We start from the raw sequence: 27,356 nt of genomic DNA, 5'->3' as shown, positions 1-27,356 counted from the left end.
AATGGACGTAACACATGACCATGATGATGATGTGTGCATGTACACAATACAGACAGACAGAGTTCTCCTCCATGTACTATTTACACCTGGTTTAAATCAATATTATTGTTGTTGTTGGTATTGTAGTAGCCATTTACCCACGTACTTTTACATCTGCTGTGAATCAATACCATAACAGATCGATAATCTGTTCGTACGCCATCACTTAGTCTGATTGAGCATTGATTGGCTGTTAAGAATGTTTTATGTGTATTTTCATATAAATAAAGAAAGGATTGAACAGATGCATGCACACATACAGTGGCACAGATGTGGCTGGGGGCTAATAAGTTTGCTCCCCAACCACATGGTTCCAGGTTCAGTCTCACTGTGGAGCACCTTGGGCAAGTGTCTGTCTAGTATAGCCTTGGATTGACCAAGGCCTTGCAAGTGGATTCGGTAAACGGAAACTGATAGAAGACTGTCGTATAAATGTGTGTGTGTGTCCCACCACTGCCACTTGACAACCGATGTTGGTATGTTTACATTTCTGTAACTTAGCAGTTCGGCAACAGAGATCAATAGAAAAGAAACAGTTACTGAGGTCAATCCATTCATCTACAAAACCTTCAAGGTGGGCCAAGGCAGTGCAACAGCATGGCCTTAGTTTAATGAATGAAAAAAGATAATATATATATATATATAAAGCAGCAGAGGGATTACAACTACAATTTCCATTTGATTTTGATGTCCTTGACTCAATAGGTCTCCTCAGGCACAGCATGTCGCCCTACAATCCAAGGTACTTTTGAGTGGGCTGGGGCTGGGTATGCGACAATAATCCCTAACATATTTCAGAGACTTTCTCATTATATAATAGTGATTAACCAGTGGAATTTTTTTTTGGATAATATAATCCCTAAGGTGGATCTAACTTCCTCTGTGTATGTATGTGTGTGTGTGTGTGTGTGTTATGAGAGAGAGAGAGAGACGAGAGATATTATGGGTTTGTGTATATATTAATCTGATGTGTAAGCACATGATTCCTAAATGAGTGTACGTGTGATAGAAGTGACGGGGGGGGCGGGGGCGGGAAAGAAAGATATTATGAGGCTGTGTATCTGTTCGTCTGTATGTGCCATTCAAATGCTCCACTCCTCTGTGCGTGTGTGTCATATCTTCATCATATCAAATCTATGTCTTTTGTGAGATTTCCTCAATATTACAATATTTATAGTTGTATATAATTGGAAAAGGTAACCAAGTATAACATGGGTTATTGATTCAAGAACGGGGTGATATGGTAAGTGGAGAACTGTCGTCCTTTGATCTTTAATTCCCTCCTTTATTGATAGTGTTCATAAACATAACCCATAATTGTCATCATAAATGTTTATGTCGACATACACCATAAAGCTTGATGTATACAGAAACACACGCTGTCAATCCTCGTTGCTTAATGTTATCGATATGTTCTTGAGAAACGTGGTGAAGTGAGACCAGTTTGACTAGCAGTTCAATGAGATATACTGTATTTTAATGTGTATAAGGAACCCCCTAATTTGGGGTGCTTAGAATATGGAAAAATGGTTTTGTTAGGGATTATAATAGTATCCGTGTAAGGGTTCCTTGTACACATTAAAATATGGTACATACGCACAAACACACACATATATACTCCCACACACAGACTACAGTGTGTTCACTCCACCCAGCCTTCAACCCTACCCAAAGTTTACAGCTGTGGTTTCCCTACCCTCAACTTTTCACTATCTCTCACACTCCCATACTCTCTTGCAACTTCCACCCACCCCCTCTTCTGGTTCCTCTGTCCCCACACACTTCTACTTACCTTGTATTTTTATCCCCTTTCAGTACCACCCAATCACCCCTGTCTTCTCAAATGTGAATAGTCATGCAAGAAACCTGTTCTACCCTGACCCCTTTCCTCATAATTTTACCTCTCACCTCCTAGTGTAAAACTGCCCCCTTGGCATTTGTAGTTTTGTGAGCTGAATGGTAACCTCACATGTGTTGGTGGCATGTTAAGAAGCATCCAGTACATGCTGTAAAGTGGTTGGCATCACGAAGGGCAACCAGCCATTGAAACCGTGCTGAAGCAGACACTGGAGCAGGATACAGTCCTTGGGCCCTTTGGGTCTTGTTAAACCATCCAACCCTTATTAGCATGGAAATGGACATTAAATGATGATATTCCTAGTTACCAAATCATTAAACTTCTAAAATTGTACTCATATGAGGGGGTACCCAAAAGTAACTGAAAATGTTCTCTGTGGGACAAACCCATTGTAGTTCAGGCTTCTGCCACTACAAGCCACTTAATGCAACCCTCAGGCATCAATCTGCCATCTGGTGGTAGTGAGTGAAGTCATGCTGTCATGTGGTGTCTTTCTGCAGTTCTCTCCTGTTCATCAATTTTTGCGTGCTTCTGTGAAATTCTGTTTTCCGCTGGGGAAATTGGCAGCTGAAACAGTTGTCATTCTTCAAACAGCTTAAAAGGATGCTGCCATGAGCAAAACACAAGTTTACAAATGGTTTTCCTGCTTTAGGAATGGTCACTTGTCGCTTGAAGACCAACCTTGTTTAGGGCCATCATCAACCTCCTGAATGAAAACATCATGAAAATTCATGAACTGATCTTGGAGGACCGCTGCTAAACAACTGATGAACTTGTTGATATGACTGGTGTGTCCTGGAACCTCCTGCCAACGAATTTTGAGCAAGGAATTGCAAATGAAAAGAGTTGCAACAAAATTTGTGTCTTGTTTGCTCACGGAAGATCAAACACAATCACGATTGAATGCGTATCGTGAACTGAAAGGACAATTGGAAGTTGAACTGGACCTTTCTTCAAAGGTCAGCATTGGTGACAAAAGCTGGTGCTATGGAATTTGCAGATGTGGAAGAAATGAAGAAAAAAATGACGGCAGTATTAAAAGACATCACTTTGCAAGAGTTCCAGAACTGCTTCCAACAGTGAAAACGCATCTGCACCAATGGAGAATGGAGAATACTTTGAAGGCGATAAAAGTGTAAACATGTAAAACTAAGTGAATAAAATATTATTACAAAATTCCGGTTTCTTTTGGGTAACCCCTCATATTAAATATTGATATATATATATGTATATTGTCAGAAGGTAATTCATTTATAACAAAACATTAAACTTTATTTGATCAAATGAGTGCTGGCAATTAACGTCTAACTGTAAACAAGTAGTGAGAGCAGAGGCCTGTGTGTGTATGTAAGGTGTGTACGTGTGCATATGTGTGTGATTCAGGGAAGCCGAAATAACTTGGGTAGGCATGAATGAGAAGCTGTCAGCCGTGGTGAGCTAACAGTTGTAAGTTGGTCTGTGCTGGGTGGGATGAGAAAGAATCCTTCGTGGTATCGATTGTGTTGAGGGAACTAGACTGTTAAAGGTGTCCGCGACGCTAAGCTGATGCGAGGAACTAGGAGCCGTTTGCGATGGAGAAAATTTTGTGTTGGTTGTCCCATGTCCTTCTGATTGCTGGCTGGGTAACTGGAACAGAATTCTTTTTCTGGGTGGATGACACTGTATTTATTGGCTGCAGTTGCCAAAGCACAATTGTGCTAATCCGCATCAACAAAAAAATGGCTTCCTTGACTCAGTACATGTCCTTGAGCAAGACACTCTATTTCACATTGCTCCAGTCCACTCAGCTGGCAAAATTGAGTAGGACCTGTACTTCAAGGGAGCCAGCCTTGTCACACTCTGTGTCATGATGAATCTCCCTGAGAACTACATTAAGGGTACGCATGTCTGTGGAGTACACAGCCACTTGCACATTAATTTCACAAGCAAGATGTTCCATTGTTCACAACAACTGGATCGTTCATCGTCACAACTGTCAGAGTACCAGTCACTACAAAAGCCAGTGTAGCTCTTACAAGGGTCCTTTGCTGTTTCAGCACTTTCACCATTGCTGCAATATCCACAATCAATATCTCACCATTAAATCCAGAGAGTTATTATAAAGCCTTCACACACAGAACTTTTATATCGATACATAAATAATACAAGGAAGATTTTGATTGGATGAAACAAGAATAATACGGGCTTGGCTGACCAGGTGTCTGCTTGTGTGTGTGTGTGCGTGTCTATACACGTGTGTATGAGTGTGTTTAAATAGTGAGAACAGCTTTTCTTTCAAACATGTTACATTAATTTGTTCCAAATCAAACATAAAAGGACTTAATAAGGAAATATAGAAAATCCTTAATAAAAAAAGCAATTAAACTCAAACACAGCCAGCTGTGTATAATATATATATGTATACGCATGCATGCATACACATCATTTTATATTTTTATATTTATATATATATGCACAATACATACACGTCAGTTTCTATATATATATATATATATATTAACATAGGGTAAAAATCATATATTAATTAATATCGATTAATTACCAGGAAGCTATATATATATATATATATATATATATATATATATGCATACACACACACACAGAGGGTGGCTGCTGGAAGATCCTATATCTGGCAAAAGGACTTTGCACCATACCACAAAAGCAGTCGGACTCTGTCTTGACTGTCAGACAATTTCTGCAACCATATCACCCCTAATGTCTGTCCACCTAACTCCCCACACTGCAACCCCCTTGATTATTATGTGTGGGACGCAGTTGAACGAGAGACCAACAAAACTTCTTGTAACACCAAAAGTGAACTAAAGACAAGGATTATGGCAGCATTCACCAACTTAAACAAGGTGACCATCCAGAAGAGTTGCAGGAGATTCTGAAGTCGTCTGGAGGCTGTGGTTGAAATCAATGGTGATTTTATTGAATAAATTTACTCTTTAGTATTTCAAGATATTTTTATGTAATGTTGGTATTGTTTTCATTTTTGCATAATTTAGACAATAATTTATTCATCGCACCCTGTGTGTATATATGTATGTATGTATGTGTATATATATATATATATGACGGACTCTCCCGTCGTTAGACGATGTATGAGGTTTCGACTGTTTTTTTACTGAACAACCACACAGATGATTTGTTTATCATGATCAAATGTTTGTGTTGACATAAGCTCACTCCCTCCATCAGATCGACATTACCTGTACAGGTGCAACAGGTCGAAATGATCGCAGAGCAACGTGAAATGAAGTGCTTTGCTCAAGAATGCAACACAACACCCGGTCTGGGAATCGAACTCACTTGCAACACCTTACATGTCCATTATGGCTGATATAACCAATCGGTTTTGCTTTAGGGGTTCAGTGGACAGTTAGGTAACAGTTCGATTAAGTGACCTGCAAGGTTACATAATCGGACTGTTACCCTTTGATTGTTTACATACCCATAACTTAGCAGTTCAGCAAAAGAGGCTGATAGAATAAGTATTAAGCTTACAAAGAATAAGTCCTGCGATTGATTTTCTCAACTAAAGGCGGTGCTCCAGCATGGCCACAGTCAAATGACTGAAACAAATGAAAGAATATATATGTGGCAAATGAAAGACAGAAGACGGAATATACGAGAATTTATTACTAATCACTTCAGTTGTTTCGACACGTCTCGCCTCGATCCCTCACAGGTGGGACACTTAACAACTGGTTCAGGAGCATCCGGCAGTGCAGATGATGTATCTCATCGGGTGATAAATAAACACAACTCGTTAAAATAATGATTCCGCAATGTAACTTCTCGTTTTGTAGAAAGAGAAACAGTTGGACGGAGGAAATATCTTCATTTGTATTGAGGATCAAAAATAAAAATTGCAGATGGGGGAAAAAAGAGAAATGAACACAGAATCCAACCAGAAAAATAAATTAAAACCATTTAATTCCAAGATTAAAACAAAAAAAATTACTTTATATGAGACTTCTCTAATAAAGAGACAAATGTTGAAAAAAAAAAACAGTGATTTTAATTCACAGCATTCAATTATTAAACATTCATAATTGGAATGAATAAATAAAATTGAATATTAAGTATTTGATTTACTGTCGGGTGACTTTTGGCCAACCTTGTATTCACACACACACACACACACACACACACACACACACACACACACACACACACACACACACACACACACACAGAAAAATGAATTACTACCAGAGTATAGATGGTCAAATCTGTGTTTCTCTAATGTTTTCTCTCTCTCTCTTTTTACAGCAATACATTTAACCAAGAGAAGCATGCGTAACAAGCAAAAGCATGGCCTTGAGGATTATGAACAGGTTGGTGACATTTCAAACAGGATTCTGTTTATTAATATTTTAATATTCTCTCTCTCTAATCATCCACAAGTAAAATGGATGGTGGAAAAAGATACACGGAAACTTGAATTACTGGAAAAAAAAAAAAATAAAAGAAGCATATAAGCTGTTATTTAGCAATCTGTGTATCTTATTTCGTGCAAATACATTGTAGAAAACTAAATGAACTGTGGTGTTTGTCTGGAGATACCTCTTATGGACATACTGTGTTAAAAAAACATTGAAATATATCAGTAGCAGACAAAAATCATGCAGCAGTTAGGGTGGGAATGATCTTTCAATTACTGTTTACTTACATCAGTGACAAGAGATTTTGTCATGGCATGTGGTATCTAGCAACATCACACAGCCTCAGCTTTGATGAGAGTACAAGTCAGGCCACCTTGTTCAAATGCCTGACACTCTGGAATATATATATATATGATGTACTCTGGTGGACTCTCCTGTCGTTAGACGACATATGAGGGTTTGACAATTTCTTATCGAACAACCACACAGATGATTTGTTTATAATGATCAAATGTTTGTTGTAGACATAAGCTCACTCCCTCCATCAGATTGACATTACCTGTACAGGTGCAACAGGGTGCCACATGTCAGATATATATATATATATATATATATATATATATATATATATATATATATATATACATACTCTCGGAGTGGTTGGCGTTAGGAAGGGCATCCAGCTGTAGAAACTCTGCCAAATCAGATTGGTGCCTGGTGTAGCCATCTGGCTCACCAGTCCTCAGTCAAATCGTCCAACCCATGCTAGCATGGAAAGCGGACGTTAAACGACGATGATGATATCAGGTGCTACATGTCAGAGATATGTATCTATATAGAGAGAGGGGGGAGAGTGAGATTACTATAGATATGGACTACAGTAACTAGTTAAAGACCCTTTAAAGCATACTTCCCACATGTACCTACCTACCACTTCTTTTAAAGAACACCCTTATCCAGATTAACAATCCCATCATGTCCCCATTCCATCCTTTAAACTTTCCAAGTAAAACTTGTCGTCACACACGCATGTATAATACACAGATTTAAAAGAAAATATGAGGCGAGAGCACAAACTGTTTCACTTGCAGACAGTGTTTATGAAAGCATTAATTGAAAATTGTTAGGAAAAGACGAGCAAAGCAATGAAAGGAAAAAAACAGAGGAAATATTTAAATGTGAAAAGCAAACGAACTCCCTGTCGTTATTGGGTGGGGATTCAGGATTGACAGGAAGGGATGTGAAGTTTTGAAAACTAAACAAAATACTGTTATTTGTGAGGGAAGTGAAATAACTTCTGCCAGCTGATATACTGAAATTAATGAGGATTAAAAATAAACAGCGATTAAAATATGTGTAGGGAATGAGTGGGAAATGAAGTTTGATATGTGAAACTGTAAGAAGGCCAAAAAATTAGGAGAAATAGAAATATGTTGATGTAACTGAGACAGGTAACAGATAGGTAGGTGAGGGAAAATGTAAGTGTGGCATGTAACTTGGTGGATTAGTAAATATATTACATGACTAAAGTAGCGAGATGGCTGAATGGTTAGCATATGGGGGGAAATGCTTAGTGGCATTTCAGCAATCTTTATGTTCTGAGTTCAAATTCTACCAAAGTTGGTTTTGCCTTTCATTCTTTTGGGATCAATAAAATAAGTATCATTTGATTCCTGGGGGGGGGGGGGGGTCAATGTAATTGGTTAGCTTTTGCCTTTGAACTTGCTGGCCTTGTGCCAGAATTTGAAGTTGTTTATATTACATGTCTCGTGAGTTAAAATTGAGAAATATAAATAGGAGTTGATAAAAGAAGAGGTTATAATGAATCGGTGGTTATAGAGCAATTTATTATAAGTCAATGTGTGGAATGCATATATGAAGAAATACATAGATACAGAATTATGAAATTTTCATTTTCTCAATGGAAATCAAATTTTGCTGGTATGCATCGGATGGTTGGAGAGGATTGATAAATGGGAGGATCACATCATGTTCCATTTTCTGCTTTGGCATGGTTACTATGGATGGATGCCCTTCCAATGCCAGCTATTTTTCAGAGTGTATGGGGGAAGAGGAATCTTTGAGGCACCAGCACTGGCAAGAATCACCTCGTAACTTGCAGTGCTAAGGGACTAAAGTGACGCTTGTAAAGGAAGGAGAGAAGAACAGAGAGGGATGGTAAAAAGGGAGAAATAGAGGAATGGGGGGAGTACAGCAGGGAAGAGGGAAGGGATTCATAAGAGGAGTTATTGAGAAAAAAGGGAGATATAGAGTTGAAAGGTGGTTGTGTAAGAGAGGGTCTGGCATTGTTTTTTTTTTTTTCCAGAAAAGGGAGTTATCCTTGCTTCTCTCTGTTGGTTTCAAAACGTATGTTTTTGTTGATTGAAACAAGGTTTGAAAGTATCTGAAGTGAGGCAGCTGTTTGCTTTAGATGACTTGCTGTATGTATTTTCTGTCTTTTCATTTCGCTTTGTTGATAATATCTGGTATTTTGGTAAAAAGAATTTTTGGCAATCAGTTATTCACAGGTTGCAAAAGTGTTTTACTTCTGATGTAAGATTTTGCTCTGAATGTATAAATGTGTAATTAGACAGCTGCAATCGAAGAGGCAGTCATAATGGTTCACACAATTACAGTTATTTGTGGCTAGGTTAGTTATAGTTTCAGTTTAATTCAGACAATCTACACTTTACTTGCTTTCTATTCTATGAACTGCCTCATAATTATAGCATATAATTAGTTTCTAGAAATAATTATTTTCTTCTTTCATATTTATTACATTCTTTTTGTTTTATTTTTCATATTTACTCTGCTTTAATAATATTGAGCTCTTTCTCCTAGCTTATAGCTTTTATTCTTGTTTCAATAAATGAGCAGATTCTTTCTCTGGATATTATATGTATATGAAAAAAAACAATTGCCGCTAGGTGATAGCTTACTATCTCCCAATAGAAAGAATTTCACAAACTAATTTATCTTCTATGGGATTTAGTGTATCATTGCTTGTCCCTATATATATATATATATATATATATATATATATATATATATATATATATATATATATATATATATATATATGAGGGGGTACTGAAAAGTTCCTGGTTTGGGTAAAAGAAAATACAAGTGACTCAGTTAATTGTGATTTCATCCACCATATTCTTCCCCTCTCAGATTCACACATTTATTGCAGCAACCCTTCAGTTTTTCTAAACCTTGTAAAATAATTCAGAAGTTCGGGCCTCCAACCAGGCCTTTCATGTGATACCCTTACAGCCAGGAACTTTTCTGCATCCCCTCGTATACAAGTGTGTGTATGTTTGTGTGTATGCACACCTCTTGATGAGAGGAGCTGGACTTACAGTAATATTTCTAGTGACTTTTTGAATATTCCCTCTGCGATTTATGAATATCACGATTATAACATAACTCAGAGCTTCCTGAAACAGCTGTCAAGTTAAGAAATTATGTATTTTCTTAGTATTCTGTATTTTCTTTGCTCTATGTAAATATACTTGTATATGATGTATATATGTGTGTCAAGCCTAATTGTGTTTCTCAGCAGTATTACCTACACACATGTGTATATACAAATGTGTGCATATATATATATGCATGTGTGTGTATATTTGTGTATAAATACATGTAGTCTGTCTGCATTCTTTAATATACATTCCATGTCTCCTCTTAGGAGAATATTTACTCTATAATCTTTCAACTTGTTCTAATATCTACTGTAATTCAGGAACATTGTGATACCTTTATATTTATTTTAATTTATAATTAACAGACAGCATTAAATCGACTGAAGACTATGTATTCTGATAAATGGAATATGATCAATACCCAGGCAGAAAATCAAGTGCGGTAAGTGAGATTACATTATCGTCATCATCACCATCATTGTCTTTTCAGCTGTTCACTTTCCCATGATTCCATGGGTTTGGACAGAATTTGTTGAGGCAGATTTTTTAGAACCAGATGTCCTTCCCATCGCAGACCTTCACCTGTTTCTAAGCAAGGTAATATTTCCCCAGGACCAGACACGATTTCAGGAAAGATTTGGAAATAAACTACACTGCTTGTATGGTAGTGACACTTGTTTACAACTGTCGTGCGTTGTCAAGACAAGGAGATACAAATGGTACTTTATTTGGTGACAACAACAAGGGTTCCACTTGAACAGCCTGCTCGTGAAATTAACACACAAGTGGCTGAGTACCCCACAGACATGCGTATCCTTCACATAGTTTTTAAGGAGATTCAACATAATACAGAATGTGGCAAAGCTGTGGCCCTTTGAAATACAAGTACTACTCATGTTTTGCCATCTGAGTGGATTAGAGCAATATGATAGAAACTATCTTGTTCAGGGACACAATGCACTGCCACTGGGAATTGAACTCACGACCTTATGATTGTAAGCTGAATACCCAAACCACTAAATCATGCACTTTTACAGAAGACACAAACATACATATCATCATCATTTAACGTCTGCTGTCCATGATTGGCATGGGTTGGACAGTTTGACCGGGGCTGGCAAACTGGAAGGCTGCACCAGACCCCAGTCTGATTTGACATGGTTTTCTATGGCTGGATGCCCTTCCTAAGGCCAACCACTCCCAAAGTGTAATGGGTGCTATTTGTGTGACACCGGTATCTGCAACAACTGTGATTTTGCTCAGCTTGATGGGTCTTCTCAAGCATGACATAATGCCAAATGCCTTGGTCATTGCCTCCATGAGGCCCAACACTCAAAAGGAACTCAGCCACCTTGCCTCCAAGAGGCCCAACACTAAAAAAAAACTCAGCCACTTTGACTACGTGAGGCACCTATGCATATATATATATATATATATCCATGCTGGACCACTTAAATCTACAAGTTTTTTTTTTTCATTCTCTCTCTCTGTTTATTTTCTCTAATTCCTATCTAATGAAGAGCGTAGGCTCAAAATGTAAAAGACTTTTTCATTTTTCCCTAGTGTCAACCTAATATACTTGCTGCTTGTTCATACATATGTCTTTGTCTTTTGTCTTTCTATAAATTTCAACTATATACATGCATACATACGACAGCATCCTCATTGGTGCCATGGAACAACAAAAGTACCTAGTCCACACTGTAAAGTTGTTTGCATTGGGCATAACATCCAGTGAGAGAAATGACGCCAAAGCTGACATTGGAGCTCAACCCAGCCCTGTAGTTCAATGTAGCATGTAGCAATGCATGCCAGCATGGAAAACAGTTGTTAAATAATGGTATGGGGTCAGCCTAGGGCTATAGAAAAGACACTTGCCCAAGCTGTATATGTATGTATAGATGGACAGACAGACAGATAGATAGATGCAGATATCTGTTTATGCACACACATTTGTGCAGTGTGTGTGTGTGTACAAGCACACACACACAAACGTGGTAAGAAGTTTCCTTCCCAACCACTTGGTTCCGGGTTCTTTCCCACTGCATGGCACCTTAGGCAAGTGCCTTCCATTATAGCCTCAGGCCAACCAAAACCTTGTGAATGGATTTGGTAGAAGGAAACTGAAAGAAGCCTGTTGTGTGTGTATCTTTGTGTTTGCTTCCCATCACAGCTTGACACCTGGTGTTGGTGTGCTTATGTCCACATAACCTTGTGGTTCAGCAAAAGAGACTGATAGAATAAGTACCAGACTTAAAAGAAATAACTCCTGAGGTTTATTCATTCAACTAAAAGTTCTTGAAGGCTGTGCCCCAGCATGGCCATACTCTAATAACTGAAACAAGCAAAAGGTGTGTGTGTGTGTGTGTGTATGAGGGTACCATTACTGCAACCTCCCCAGCCACACCTATTGGGTTCGTTTTACCTTAAAATGGTATTTTATGATGTACTTGACTTATTGAACGAATTAGTCTGCCACAAGTTCCTATGGAATAGTAATTTGACATATTTCAGTATCCTTGTAAGAACCAGATATTCTGGTTTGTGCTGACATTAGTTTGTGTTTTTGTTTTATTATGAAGAATCAATTCCTTTGAGTCAAAATAAATACAAACTTTTGCACAAATGTAGAATACACACACACTAGGTCCGGTCAAAAAGTACCGAAACCGGTGCTATAAAAAGAAAACTACAACACATATCATTCCAACATTTAATCACCTTTGGAATCGTCCCCTTCTCAAGTCACACAATTTATACAAAGTTGTTTCTGTTGATGGAAGCATTCCTGGAACTCCCTTTTCGGGATTGCTAGCAGCTGCCTTGTTGCATTCTCTTGAATCTTCTTAACATCTTGAAATCTTGATGGAGTCTTCCATTCTGAAGACTAAGCCTTGGTTCCAGGGTCATAGCTGTAGACCCACATTCCATCGCCTGTTATGACCATTTTCAAAGAGTCTTCATCTTCCTCAACACAATCCAGGAGATCCTGCACAGCTGGAACCTGATCTTCTTCTTGTTGAGACAACCACACTCTACACACTTTACTTCAAAGCACTTCCATACACAACGGAAGAGAGCAAGAACGTTATAACTTAATGTGCATGCATGATGGAGTCCAAGGTAGATCTGTGCTGAGCAGTTTTACTCTGCGTACTTTACCTCCGTTACCATAGTAACAGTCCTGATATTTTTCAATCAGACCTTGTACATACACACGCAGTCTACTTGGGATTGACTTCACCATGAATTCTATCTTGCACCGCATCCCTTTTAGCAAGTACCCTCAATTATAGTTTCTGGCAAACCAATACCATGTGTATAAAATTAGAAGATGGAAATTGTAACGAAGCTTGTCATGCATACACATGATGAGAGATTTACAGCATAGCTCCATGTCCCTCTGTCTTACACACGTTTGGAAACTACAAAATTGTGTGACTGGTATATGTTTGTGTGCCTGTGTTTCTCCCCCCAAGATCACTTGACAACCAATGCTGGTGTGTTTATGTCCCCGTAAGTTAGCAGTTCGGTAAAACGCAATGAAAATTTTAGAAAAATAAAAAAGAAATAAGTGGAAATTTTACCGGTGAGTGTGTTAAATTATAAGGCATCAAAAGAGAACGACTCTCCCCAGACACAACAGAATATGCTTCAACAGACAAACTCACATAAAGAATCTTGCAAACCAAATCCCAAAACGAAACATCTACCTTGAGTTATGCTGTTAAAAACCTAATCTACTTCATTTGTTTTTCTTAATGTTTTTGTTAATTATTTTCTTGTTTATTACATTTAGGATTGCTAAGGAGAAAAAGAAAACCGACAAAATGATATGTGATAGTCAAGAGAGGGCTTTCTGGCGAGTGCATAAACCAGCAGTGAGTAAAAATGATTATTTCACAATTCTGAGTTAATTCAAACAATTTCAAGGGTTCAAGGTGATCCATCATCATTTAATGTCCGTTTTCCTTGCTGGCATGGGTTGGACAGTTTGACAGGAGCTGGCAAGGCTGGAGAGCTGCACCAGGCTCCAATTGCCTATATTGGCATGGTTTCTACAGCTGGATACCCTTTCCAATGCCAACCACTTTGCAGGGTGTACTTGGGTGCATTTTATATGGTACCAGCATCAGTGCTTTTTATAAGGTATCACTGAAGTTTTGAAAATATTTAAATGTAATTTCTTACTTCTTTATTGCCCACAAGAGGCTAAATATAGAGGGGACAGACAAAGGGATTAAGTTGATTACATCGACCCCAGTGCGTAACTGGTACTTAATTTATCGACCCCAAAAGGATGAAAGGCAAAGTGGACCTCGGCGGAATTTGAACTCAGAACGTAAAAGACAGACAGCGTTTCTGCCAGCTCACTGCCTTCGCAGCATTTAAATGTAATTTCTGCTGTACTTTTTCTTGAAGAGCATCCAAAAAGAAACATTTTGATGTCTCATTTGTAAAATTTGGATGAATATTTTAGGAAAGATGACAATTTGAATTGTTGGCAAATTGGTCAAAATCTTGCCTAATTAACCTAATGAATAATTGGCCATATTTGTGGCATCATATCTTTGAAACTGATGTGATAATCATCTTCAAATTGCACAATAGTGACCATTGATATAGCAGTTGCCTATTTTTTTCAGGTTCTTCAAAAGGAATCTTTTTTTTTTTTGGCAATTTTTTAAATATATGATGTTTTCAGACATAGCTAAATCCAAAAGTACAAGCCATAGGTTCTTAAGCTTTTGGCACCTTTTTAGTAGACATAAAACTAAATAAATTCTGAGATTTTTGGGACATGATACCATTTCAATAAAATTTTAATGGACTATTAAAAATGGGTATTTATGATAGAATTTCATATCAGAATGCCCACATAAGTTGGATTTTCTCTGTTTTGACAAGATTTTTTCTTTGTTTTCTTTTTTTCAATACAGTTTTGGAAATAATTGGGGGCACTTTACTCTTTTACTTGTTTGTGTGTCATTTGACTGCAGCCATGCTGGAGCACCACCTTTAGTTGCTCAAATTGACCCTAGGCCTTATTCTTTGTAAGCCTAGTACTTGTTCTATTGGTCTCTTTTGCCGAACCGCTAAGTGACGGGGACGTAAACACACATGTCATCGCTTAATGTCCGTTTTTCCATGCTGGCATGGGTTGAACGGTTGAACTGGGGTCTGGGAAGCCAGGAGGCTGCACCAGGCCCCAACCTGATCTGGCAGTTTTTCTACAGCTGGATGCCCTTCCTAACGCCAACCACTCCAAGAGTGTAGTGGGTGCTTTTTACATGCCACCGGCACAGGGGCAAGAGGAGCTGGCATCAGCCACAATTGGATGGTGCTTTTTATATGTCACAGACACGGAAGCCAGTCAAAGCGGCACTGGCATCGGCCACATTTGGATGGTGCTTTTTACATGCTACCAGCACAGGGGTTGCAACTACAATTTCCATTTGATGTTGATGTTGATGTATTTGACTCAACAGGTCTCCTCAAGCACAGAATGTCACCCTACAATCCAAGGTACTTTTGAGTGAGTTGGTTATGCGACACTGGTGTAGGTTACAGCTGTAGACTTACTCTATTTGCTGGGTCTTCTCAGTCACAGCATACCCCCAGAGGTCTCAGTCTTTTGTCATTGCCTCTGTGAGGCCCAACGTTCGAAGGTCATGCTTATCCCATGTCTTCCTGGGTCTCCCTCTACCCCGGATTCCTTCCATTGTTTGGGAGTGGCACTTCTTCACACAGCTCTCCTCATCCATCCGTAGTACATGACCATACCAACGCAAACATCTCTCTTGCACACCACATCTGATGCTTCTTATGTCTAACATTTCTCTCAGGGCGCTTACACTCTGTCGTGTGTGCACACTGACATTACACATCCAGCGGATCATGCTAGCTTCATTTATGATATAAAAACCTTGAAGAAAATTTGTTTTTTTCCAAATGAAAACTAATGATAATATTTTCACTTTTATATTTCATAACAATTATCGATTTTTATATCAAAATTAAACAAAAAAAAAGTCCTCTTCATGACTATTATTTTCAACACAAATCTAGTTATAGCACTCCAGTGCATTGAACTAGAATAAGGGCTATCATTCAGCAAACATGCCACCAGATGGAAACTGGAAGAAGCCTGTCGTATATATATGTGTGTGTCTTTGTTTGTCCCCCAGCACCACTTGACAACCTGTGTTGGTGCGTTTACATCCCTGGAGCTTAGTGCTTTTGCAGAAGAGACCAATAGAATAAGTACCGGGCTTTAAGGTAAAAATAATAGATACTGGAGTCAATTCATTTCACTAAAATTCCTCAAAGTGGTGTCCCAGAATGGCCACAATCTAATAGCTGAAACAGGTAAAAGATAAAAGACACCTAGTCATTTCTTTAGTTTTAAAGATATCTACAAAGTCTTTTCATGCTCTTGCCGTACTTAAGACAGCCTTTATGGTGCTGGGGTTCATCCTGTAAAGATGTTGGTGATTGAATATCTTGAATCACTTGTCATGTACCTTGTGTCTAATATCGTTTCTTTCATTTCTCTATAGCCAGGACAAATAAAATCTTTTGAGGAACAATCAAAGAGGAACTTCTCACCATCACAGATAACTGCCAAAAAGGAAAGTAAGGAGTATTTACAAAATAAGGTAAACAAATCTGTCTTTTGTTTCATATTTTCACCCTTTCCTCACACACACACACACACACACAACCTCACCTTTTCTAGTAGCAGAAAAAAATGAAACCACAGGTCATCTATTTACATTATTTACATTTGACAGATATTTGTCCTCATCTTGTTTGTTGTTAACACGTTTCGGCTGATATACCCTTCAGCCTTCATCAGGTGTCTTGGGGAAATTTTGAGCCTGGGTTCTCATTCCTAAGGTATTTTTCAATCTTATTATTATTATTATTGAGGTCCCTGCCTGGAATTGAACTCGGAATCTTGGGGTTAGTAACCCGCACTCTTAACCACTTAAATATAGAACTGTACCACAGGTCATCTGTTTGTCTATTTTCTTACTCATTTCTTTTGACAGTGCATGCCAATTTGACATGTGCGGCCGTTAAAACTGTAGAGTTAAAATGTCAAAGAAGCCTCTTCGATTTTGCCTGAATGTCAAACTTGTACACCTTATTTGTTTCACCCTCAATGCCTCTGTCTTTTGCCCAAATCTGGACCTCCCGTGCAGGTAGCATGTAAAAACACCTTTGAGCGTGGTCGTTACCAGTACCACCTGACTGGCCCTCATGCTGGTGTCATGTAAAAGCACCCACTACACTCTCGGAGTGGTTGGCGTTAGGGAGGGCATTCAGCTGTAGAAACTTTGCCAAATCAGAGTGAGCCTGGTGCAGCCTTCTGGCTCACCAGCCCTCAGTCAAACTGTCCAACCCATGCCAGCATGAAAAGCGGACGTTAAATGATGATGATGATGATATCATCATCATCATTTAACATCTATTGTCCATGTTGGCATGGGTTGGACAGTTAGACCAGGGCTGGAAAGCTGGAAGGCTGCACCAGACTCCAGTCTGATCTGGCATGGTTTTCTACAAGTGGATGCCCTTCCTAACCGCAACCACTCTGAGAGTGTAACTGATGCATTTATGTGTCACCAGCACGGGTGCCATTTGTGTGACACCAAGGTGCTCTTATGTGCCACCAGCACGGATGCCAATTTGTGACACCCGTATCTGCCATGACTGCAATTTTGCTTGGCTTGATGGGTCTTTTTCTCAAGCACAACATAATGCCAAAGGTTTCAACCATTGCCTCCTTGAGGCCCAACACTCGAAAGGAACTCAGCGACAATGCTTCTGTGAGGCCCAATGCTCAAAAGGTGTTCTTTACGTGCCACCAGCACGGGTGCACTTGGCTTGATGAGTCCTCTCATATATATGTGTGTATGTATGTATGTATATAAAATTTAATAACAGTTTGATTCAGGACCATGCACCTTAGTTTTGTGGGCTCATCGAATGAACCTCTCTCATCAGACTTCCAGAAACCAAACATTACAAATCTAAAATGGCTTCTGGATGTTGAGCCACTGTTGATCAATGCAGATCACATGGTGTAATTGATTTGGTAGGAACATCAATTCTATTCCATATTCCTAGGACCACATTCTAGGACCGGATGTTGGTGGTGATTGTATCTAGGAAGTGGAATGTGGTTTATTAGCAACATCAGTTCATAGTTGTTATCTACGTTTGTATTTGCAGTGTGTGTGTGTGTGTGCATATATACATGTGTGTTTGTATCTGCTGTGTGTGCACATGCATCTGCTATGCACATGTCCATTTTTCTGTTGAGAGATACTGCGGATTGGTGGAGTTTGTGTGTGTGAGCATGTGTCATCATCATCGTTTAACTTCCATTTCCTGTGCTGGCATGGGTTTGATGGTTTGACAGGGGCTGGCAAGCCAGAAGACTACACCAAGCTCTGCTGTCTACGTTGGCATGGTTTCTACAGCTGGATGCCATTCCTAATGCCAACCACTTTAGAGAGTGGACTGGGTGCTTTTATGAGGCACCAGCAACAGTAAGGTCACCAAATAACTTACAAAACCCTTCAACTGGGTGGGGTGGCAGCATTATTGTGGGTGGTGGCTTTGTGCCAGGTGACGAGAGAGGTTAGAGTATGAATAGAGGGACAAGAATAGGGGTCTTGCAGTAGAGAAGAGGGTGAAGATGTGATGGGAGCATACATTCAAGTTAGAGGGAGGCATATATATGTGAAATGGAACCAAAGATTGGATAGGGTGAGTGGACACAGACATTTGGTTATGTTAGGGAATGTTTGAGTGGTTGTTTGATAAGAAGCTTGTTTCCCAACCACATGGTTCCGGGTTCACTGCCACTGTATGGCACCTTGGGCAAGTGTCTTCAACTATAACCTTGGGCCGACCAAAGCCTTGTGAGTGGAGTTGGTAGATGGAAACTGGAAGAAGCCTGTCATGTGTGTGTCTTTGTCCCTGCTGTTTGACAACCACTATTGGTTTGTTTATGCCCCTGTAACTTAGCAGTTCAGGAAAAAGCGACCAATAAAATAAATGCCAGGCTTTAAAAAGGAAATAAGTCCGAGGATTGATTCATTCGACTAAAAGCTCTTGAAGGCAGTGCCCCAGCATGGCCACAGTCTAATGACTGAAACAATTAAAAAATAACAGTTACTTATACATAAACACACACTTACATATATACATACTTATGTATACACACATACATTATACATTCATATAGACATTTATAATCTTTCTCTTCAATGAGAATCTAACATGTGATAAATGTTAGAAATTTTCCTAAATAAAGTCAGTTCTTGACAAAATCATTTTATTACCAATATTATTATATATTCTCATGCATCCTGAAAAATTTCATGAATATAAATAGAACCAACTTCATATTAGTTCCATAAGTAAAACATTAAAATCCAACCAAATTCTTCAACAACTTCATCTTTAATAAGTTGGTTTATTTATCTTTTGTTTTCAATTTGGTTGTTAGCTTTTGGACTGTTTTCTAATTTTTCCCCTAATTTCTTAAAACATAAAATCAAATTAAATAAAAGAAAAAGAGAGAGAGAGAACAGACTTGTATTTGTAATCCTTTATTCATCTGTTCTTGTATTCCTCTAGAATAATCCTCACAACTCTCGGTCGTGGTAACAATGCCATAACTGCTATTATTAATAGTTAGCCTTTGCTGTAGCTTTTTGGGTTTCATAGTTGAGACATCTGAAAGCCTTTATCTACAATGTCCTTTCCCCATTCTTGTAGAAATGTTTACTCTAAAACATTTCAAGTGAGACCTGGAGGTAATTAACTGAAATACTTGCCAAGGAATTTGTCACAAACACATCCCAGTGGTGACAGTCGTAGGAGTGGTTGTCATGCAAATATGGTACCAAATTAAGTAACAGCATGTGGCTAAGTAGCTGGAGTATTTTGTTCAAGATCGTAAGCTTGCCATGTAAATAATAATATATATTATAATAGAGAAAGCTGCTTATTAATTAGGTATGTAACAATTACTGAAAGAGAGCAATTATTAAAGACTTGACCATTGGAAACATTTTTTCAGAAATTCATGTTCTGAGAAACTTCCTGTAATTTTGATTTCTGAAGTTTATTGAATATTTAAACTACAAATTTTTCACAAATTTAAATATTTGTTGCATTCACTGTGGAGTAGATTTTAATGTTTAATAAACAATATTAATTCATTGCAGGCGCAATTTTCCTTTTTTTTTTTTTTACAACAGTCTTTCACTCTCTCTTGCCTCTATTTTCAATAATGATAATTTAATATATATTCATTTCAATGTTTTCCTTTCAAATTGTAATTGACTATTTGCAAAACCCACAGGTTATTCTATATACGTAATGTAAAAGAATTATTTATTGAATAAATGAATGCTATTCGACAAAATAGCTGTATAACTTTGAGGCTTATGATACGAGGCACAATTTCAAGAATAATATCAGTTTCCAAAGTTTGTTAAATTAATATTTTTGATAAAATACAAAAACAAAAGAAAATTTTTTAATATACCGGTATAATTTGTTTTTTAAAAATAAGTGATTTTGTTGGTATGGTTGTTTGGAACGCTATAAGTCTTACAATAATAACAATGTGATTGCTGCTATTTCTAGCAAGCTAGACGTAGTTTGGGTTATCTTGAAGTTTGTTTAGAGATATATTACAAATATGATAAATTACTGAAAGAAATATTTACTAAGCAAGTGAGATTTTTTTATAAATTGAAGTTTTCAGGAAAATTTACTTTCTGAACTTCCTTTTATTATTGAATATTTCAAGTTCACAAATTTAAATATTCAGTACAAGATAGTTTTTAATGAGCTTTTACTTATATGATTTTTTTTATTTCATGTCTATTTAATTCATTGTTTGCAATGTTCTCTCTCTCACACACACACTGTCTCTCTAATATAAACACACACACACACACACACACACACACAGAGTCCAGGTTTGATTTCATTATTACACAAATATCACTAGAATTTTGCAATTCAATATGAGGTGTCCAAAAAAATACGTGACTGAAAACGAACATTCAGCAGCAAAGGCACAATAGCAGAGAAAAAGATGGGCAGCTGAATCATAAAACGAGGGCAAAGCAACTGAAAGAAATGTCTGAATATGCACGTAGAGATGGTTCTGCTACACATGAGTGACCGGTTAGGCTATCTTGAGAGGAGAATATTCTACTTCAAAATAAGACACTGAGTCAGCTTTCACTGTCTGTGACTGTTCAGCTTCTCTATTGATAATCAGTATCAAATGGGAAGCCTTCTAAACATCAGTGAAATACAAACACCAGTGCCAACAAACAGGGTGCTGAGAGACAAAACCGAATATTTACAGCAGGAGTACAGATGAAAAGATTTTCAAACTAGGAAGAATTCTGTTATAAGATTAGCAATGAAAGCCAGTTTCCATAATTTTCAAGAACAGGCTGTCCTGTCTGTTGTACAGCCACATAATGCAGCGAGTCTCTTTGACAATGTTTGTTCATACTGCAAAACTTACAGATGGGCTGCTGAATTGAAATCTTTATGTTGCTTTGAGGGGAAGGTAAAACTTGACAAACTGCTCTCCCTCCATAGTTGGACTACCTTGACGTTTGTTCAAAAAAGAGTGATTATGATTGTGATAAAATAATGAAAGTAATATTTACTAAGCAAGTGAGCACAATTATACAAAGAAATAATTAGACATAAAATTATTAGAATTGGGAATCAAATGTGAAAATATTATCAAGTGGCTAGCAGAAAACTGCCTCAAGGACAGTCTTTCTGCTACTAATAATAATAATCATAATAGTAATAGTACCAGGGACTGGCTCACACGGCTTCTGATCTTAACTGATTGGAAGTGTTATCATGTACATTGTTTTGTCTTGGGATAAAAGATGAGCTGCAGCAAATATTCTGCTTAATATCACAGATTTGCTTGTCAGTTGTTTGACTGTAACCAGTTGAGCATGTCCCTTGGTGGCTGATGATATGTGCATCTCTGATCATGAGCAGAAGTAGTGGGGTAGCATCATAGCCATGTGTTGAGAGCAATTCTTTGGGGTTTGAATAATTCACCTTTGGAAACATGAGTGTTTCGTTCAACTTCCTTAAACAAGCCTTATTCAGGGATCTTTTGAGTGGGATGGGCTATATCAATCAGGTGAGCAGGAAACTGCTGGTGTGGTTGGGAGGAAATTTAGCTGCTATTTCTGTTAAAGTGACCCAGCCATAGAATTCCCTTGTCAGTTTGAATTTTGTCCTTGTGTGAACTTTTGTTGTGTAAATAATGTAGAGGGGACAGTTCTTGAAAGGTGGGGAGTAGGTCACCCTCTTTGCTGTGTCTGCTGGATCAAAGGTAACCAGTAAAGGAATGTCTAAATATCCAAGCAATTATCTGATGGTCACAAACTAAGAGGAGGAGGAAATAGCTGAATCCAACTCTAAATTATTCCACGCATCATCAATCACCCGTCACTCACTGCATCCATTCTACCCAATCTTTGCAGCTGTTGTTTTCCTTCCATTCTCCCATCTCTTCCCCCCCCCCGTGCAATCTCACGACCCCACCATCACCATCTACACTCCTAGTTCCACTGTCCCTACTCACTTCCTGTTCACCTTGTACCTAGATCCTGATGAGGATTCTTACCCACCTCTTCTAAATGGGAATAGCCATGTAAGTCTTCTACAACAAAAACCTGTTTACCACTCCCTCCTTTCTCTCATGCTTTAACCCCTCATCTTTTTGCATAAAGCGCCCTCCCTCTATTCATATTTTGAAGGCTTGTGACTCACTGGTGCTAGTGGCATGTAAAAAGCACCCACAACAGACTGTAAAGTGGCTGGCATTAGGAAGGGCCTCCAACCATAGACATTGTGCCAAAGCAGACCTGAATGATGATGATGATAATAATAATAATAATAATAATAATAACATTGAAAAATACCTTAGGAATGAGAATCCAGGTTCGAAATTTCCCCAAGACACCTGATGAAGGCTGGAACGTATATCAGCCGAAATGTGTTAACAACAAACAAAATGAGGACAAATATCTGTCAAATGTAAATAATATAAAATGACACATCAGTGCATTCCATTTGGTACTGGCACTCCATCGGTTACGGTGACAAGGGTTCCACATGATCCAGTCAATAGAACAGCCTGCACATGAAATTACTGTGCAAGTGGCTGAGTACTCCACAGACATGCATATCCTTAATGTAGTTCTCAGGGAGATTCAGTATGGCACCCAGAATGTGATAAGGCTGTCCCCTTTTGAATTACAGGTACAAGTCATTTTGGTCAGCTTGGGGCCATAGTAGAAGAAACTTGCCCAAGGTGCCACACAGGAGCACTGAATCTGAAATCATGTGGTTGAGAAGCAAACTTCTTACCACACAGCTATGTCTGTACCTATGGTTAAGTATCACAAACAAAATCTTCGTGGTCTTTCTTGCATTTTGAGGGTGTGTAAACCTCAATGACCACAGTAGTCTTGTAAAGGGCATTGACCTCACATAGCTTTGAAAAACAATGGGTCACATGCAAGTCAGCGAAATGGCAATGGATTACTAGCGCCTGTGGAGCATCAGATGAAATAGCAGTGGATTGTCAGGGTGGGTTCTGTATCAAACAAAATCACTTTGCAGTGTTTAGTCATGTCTCTTTATATTGTGAGTTCAAATCCTACTGACTTCATCTTTCATCCTTCCAGGGTAAATAAAAACAAGCACTAGTAAAATATTGGCAGTCCTAGAATTTTCAGTATGGATTTCTGCCTTACAGAAGCAACCTTCATAATCAATGTCATTACCGTTTTTGTTGAAATCCTCCTTGCCCCTCTTGCATTGTGAGGGTGGGAAAACCTCAACAAGCACACTTTTCCTTTAACCCTTTCGCTTCCATATTTCTGTTGGGATGCTCTGTGTTTCTTTCAATTAATTTTAAATATAACAAAGAATTTAGTAAAATAACTTGGCTATCATTCAGCTAGTGTTGGGAACAAATTGTGACTAAGGTTTGGTGGAAGATTTTAATTCAAAACTTATGAAAACAAGACATTTTGTACTACAGAGCCAGAAGCAGTTTCAGCTGGGTTGGTAACGAAAGGGTTAAGGCATTGATCTGCAGAAAATCTGTCTCAAACTCTATGTGACCCTTGCCAATCAATGGAAAGTAGATGTTAAAACATTGATGGCTTCAACCTGGATTGAAACCTTATTGCAGTTATGGCTTTGTAGGGATCCTACTTCTTCCTCACATCTATTCACCACATTTTTAGGACTCATAATGATATCACTTTGATTCTTTTTTTTATTCAAGTTATTGACAGCACTCCAAAAAAAAACAAAAATGCAACATTAGTTTGGTTTTTTTTTTTTAAAGAATTCTTAGACTAACAACAATTTCTTTGTACATTTCTTTAAAAAACATTTCTTTTTCTTTTCTTTTTTTTCTTTCTGAAATACAATATCTCTTTAACATAGAACTTGTCATTATGTATGTCATGTCAGAGAAGTCATTTAATAACAAAGAAAGCATCGTGTTTGGTCTTAGATTCAAAAGAACAACAATAAATAAGAACCAATATGCTGCCTTCATTTTTCCAAAGCGTTGGAAGTTATCAGCTCTGTGACCTTTAATAGTGAAAGTGCTGTAAATATGTTGTTGTGTAGTGACAAATGCCGGAACAGAAATGTATCAGAGAATACGCCATCATTATTATATCTGTCATAATGGTATCGTGTGATATCTACTGAGATCCTGTGACCCACAATCTCTATAAAACTATCACCTCTACACCATCTGTCATATATCATAATAGTGCTACTTATCGCATAATAGGTAACTTGGGCAGTATACTTTTGCCATCATTAGTAAACAGTCACTATTAATGCTACTATATACACAAATATAAACAAGGATAAAATCATGTAAATGATAATATCAAGTGGCCAACATGCTATAAAACTGTGGTTAAATTATACTAAAGTAATAATTATATATACACATTATATAATTATATAAGAGAACAGGAAAAAACTCTGCTCCAACATGTTGTAAGAATTGACCAATTTTTGCAGGAGCTAAAGGTGATTTATAACGTCTTTTGGTATATTCTTACAACATGTTGGAGCAGGGTTTTTTCCATGTTCCCTTCTATAATCATCATCATCCCTTATGTATATATATAATTATTATTATTTTAGTATATCATCATCATCGTTGTCATCGTCATTTAACGTCCACTTTCCATGCTGGCATGGGTCGGATGGTTTGACTGAGGGCTGGCAAACCAGAAGGCTGCACCAGGCTCCAATCTGATACATATATATATATACATATATAAATAGTGTTATATATTCTTATTCTTTTATTTGTTACTGTCATTTGACTGTGGCCATACTGGAGCACCATCTTTAGTCAAACAAATCGACCCCAGGACTTATTCTTTGAAAGCCTAGTACTTATTCTATCAGTCTCTTTTGCTGAACTGCTAAGTCACGGGGGGTGTGAACACATCAACATCGGTTGTCAAACAATGATGGAGGGGGACAAACACACACACACATACGACAGGCTTCTTTCAGTTTCCGTCTACCAAATCCACTCACAAGGCTTTGGTTGGCCCGAGGCTATAGTAGAAGACACTTGCCCAAGGTGCCACGCAGTGGGACTGAACCCGTAACCATGTGGCTGGTAAGCAAGCTACTTACCACACAGCCACTTCTTTGCCTATTAATAATATTGTATATACTTAAATGTACCTATGCACATGGTTATGTAAATCTACAGCTTCTCTGTGTCCTCCTACCGAGTTTATCCTACTTCAACTATAGCTGTGTGTGTGTGTGTGTGTCATGAACAGAAGATTGCATGTATGTGAGTGTGCATGTGTAAGCGTGTATTTAGTATCTATCTACGACATAACTTTTTCCCTACCATTGGCTGTCAGTTTCAGTGTTCCTCTATCGACTTCAACCCCTTATATTAACTACTTCTGTCTTTCTTTAGCTCCCTCCTTCTCTATATGATGCAAAGAATGGCTGGAGAAACCAACCAACATTGAAGTCAGCTATTATAGATACAGACAGATGATATCTGATTCGACCCTTACCCTATAGCCCACATTTCCTTGTTATTGTCTGTGATTATGTTATCAAGTGGTTCATAGTGGGATCCCCCTCCCATGACCCAAGTCTTTCAAACCAGCCCCTTTGCACAATTGTTATTATCTGTCATTATGATATCTGGAGAGACCCTGTGGACCTCATGGCTATAAACCCACCTCCTGGAGATGACATTCTTTTATGGCATATGTAGAATAAAGATCAGTAACATTCTTATAAACCCTTAAAATGTAGAGCACAATTTTATATATAATTTCTATTTTGTTATATTTTAAAACATACAGGCTCAATTTTTCTTTTTTACTGACTGAAATTGTAGGTATTACAACCCTAATTTTTTTAGCCTCTAAATTTGTAAGCATAAAGGCTGCTTTTTTTTTTTCTGCCCCTAACATTGTCTGGCATAAACACATTTTTACTCTGAAAACTGGGGCACAGACATTGTTTTTTACTCCCTAAACTTGTAGAGCAGAAAGCTCTGATCATAGAGGCTCCACTAAAATTGTATGACACAGTGACCCTGCATTGTATTTTTGCTCCCTAATATTGTAGAATATGGGGGCTCTGTATTTTTACTGCTGACTAAAAGTTGTTGGCATAAAGGCTCTGCTTCTTCCATTCTCTAATATTGAATAGCATAGAAGGCTGTGTATTTTTCTGCTGCTAAAATTATCTGACAAAGGCACCATATTTTTCTTCCCACTAAACTTGTAGAGCATACATACTTTGTATTTTCTTGCAATGTTGACGTGTCGTGCATCTCTTGTCTTCATCATCATCATCGTTTAACGTCCACCTTCCATGCTAGCATGGGTGGGATGGTTTCACAAGAGCCAGCCAGGCAGAAGCCTGCACCAGACTTCTGTAACTGTTTTGGCAGGATTTTTATAGCTGGATGCCCTTCCAATCACCAATCACTCAGCAGAGTGGACTCAGTGCTTTTTAGGTGGCACAAGCACAGGTGTGGTCAGTAGTGGTCAGTAGTGCTTTTTACGTAGCACAAGCACAGGTGTACACAATAGTCATAAATGAGTGTCACCAACAAACAAGCAGTGTCCTTTGTGGTCAGTCTTTCTAAGGTAATATTGTCTTACTTGAAAACAGGTGAGGGTCCAGCTACAGCAAAGACACTTGGCCTTCGAAAATCTGTCTTAATGAATTTTATCTGACCCATGTGAACGGAAAGGTGAATGTTAAAACAAAGAGATATATCTTCTTAGTTTCTGTCCACCAAATTCACTCCCAAGGCTTGGGTTGGCCCAAACCAATGGTAAAAGACATTCTCTCAAGGTGTGGCAAAATGGGAAACTTCAAATCACCTGGTTGAGAAGTAAACTTCGTACTGTATAGCCATGCTTGTGCATGTGAGTGCAGGTATGTATATATATATGTATATATATATATGTATATATATATGTATATATATGTATATATATATATATACAT

General features: G+C 38.1%; 1 protein-coding gene across 1 annotated transcript in view; it reads left to right on the top strand.

The window, feature by feature from the left end:
* LOC106873701 (regulator of G protein signaling 7) overlaps positions 1–27,356 on the top strand; it is a 225,016-nt gene that overhangs the window by 161,564 nt on the left and 36,096 nt on the right. Inside the window, exons 5-8 of the mRNA XM_089348250.1 lie at positions 6,179–6,243; positions 10,082–10,158; positions 13,516–13,597; positions 16,277–16,375. Coding sequence (XP_089204376.1) covers positions 6,179–6,243; positions 10,082–10,158; positions 13,516–13,597; positions 16,277–16,375 — 323 coding nt within the window. The remainder of the gene's footprint in view (positions 1–6,178; positions 6,244–10,081; positions 10,159–13,515; positions 13,598–16,276; positions 16,376–27,356) is intronic.

Source organism: Octopus bimaculoides, chromosome 2, assembly GCF_046866305.1.
Source record: "Octopus bimaculoides isolate indiv1 chromosome 2, ASM4686630v1, whole genome shotgun sequence".
NCBI classification, from domain to species: Eukaryota; Metazoa; Mollusca; class Cephalopoda; order Octopoda; family Octopodidae; genus Octopus; species Octopus bimaculoides.
The sequence above is the reverse complement of the archived record's forward strand: the minus strand, read 5'-3'. Positions and strand labels throughout refer to the sequence as shown.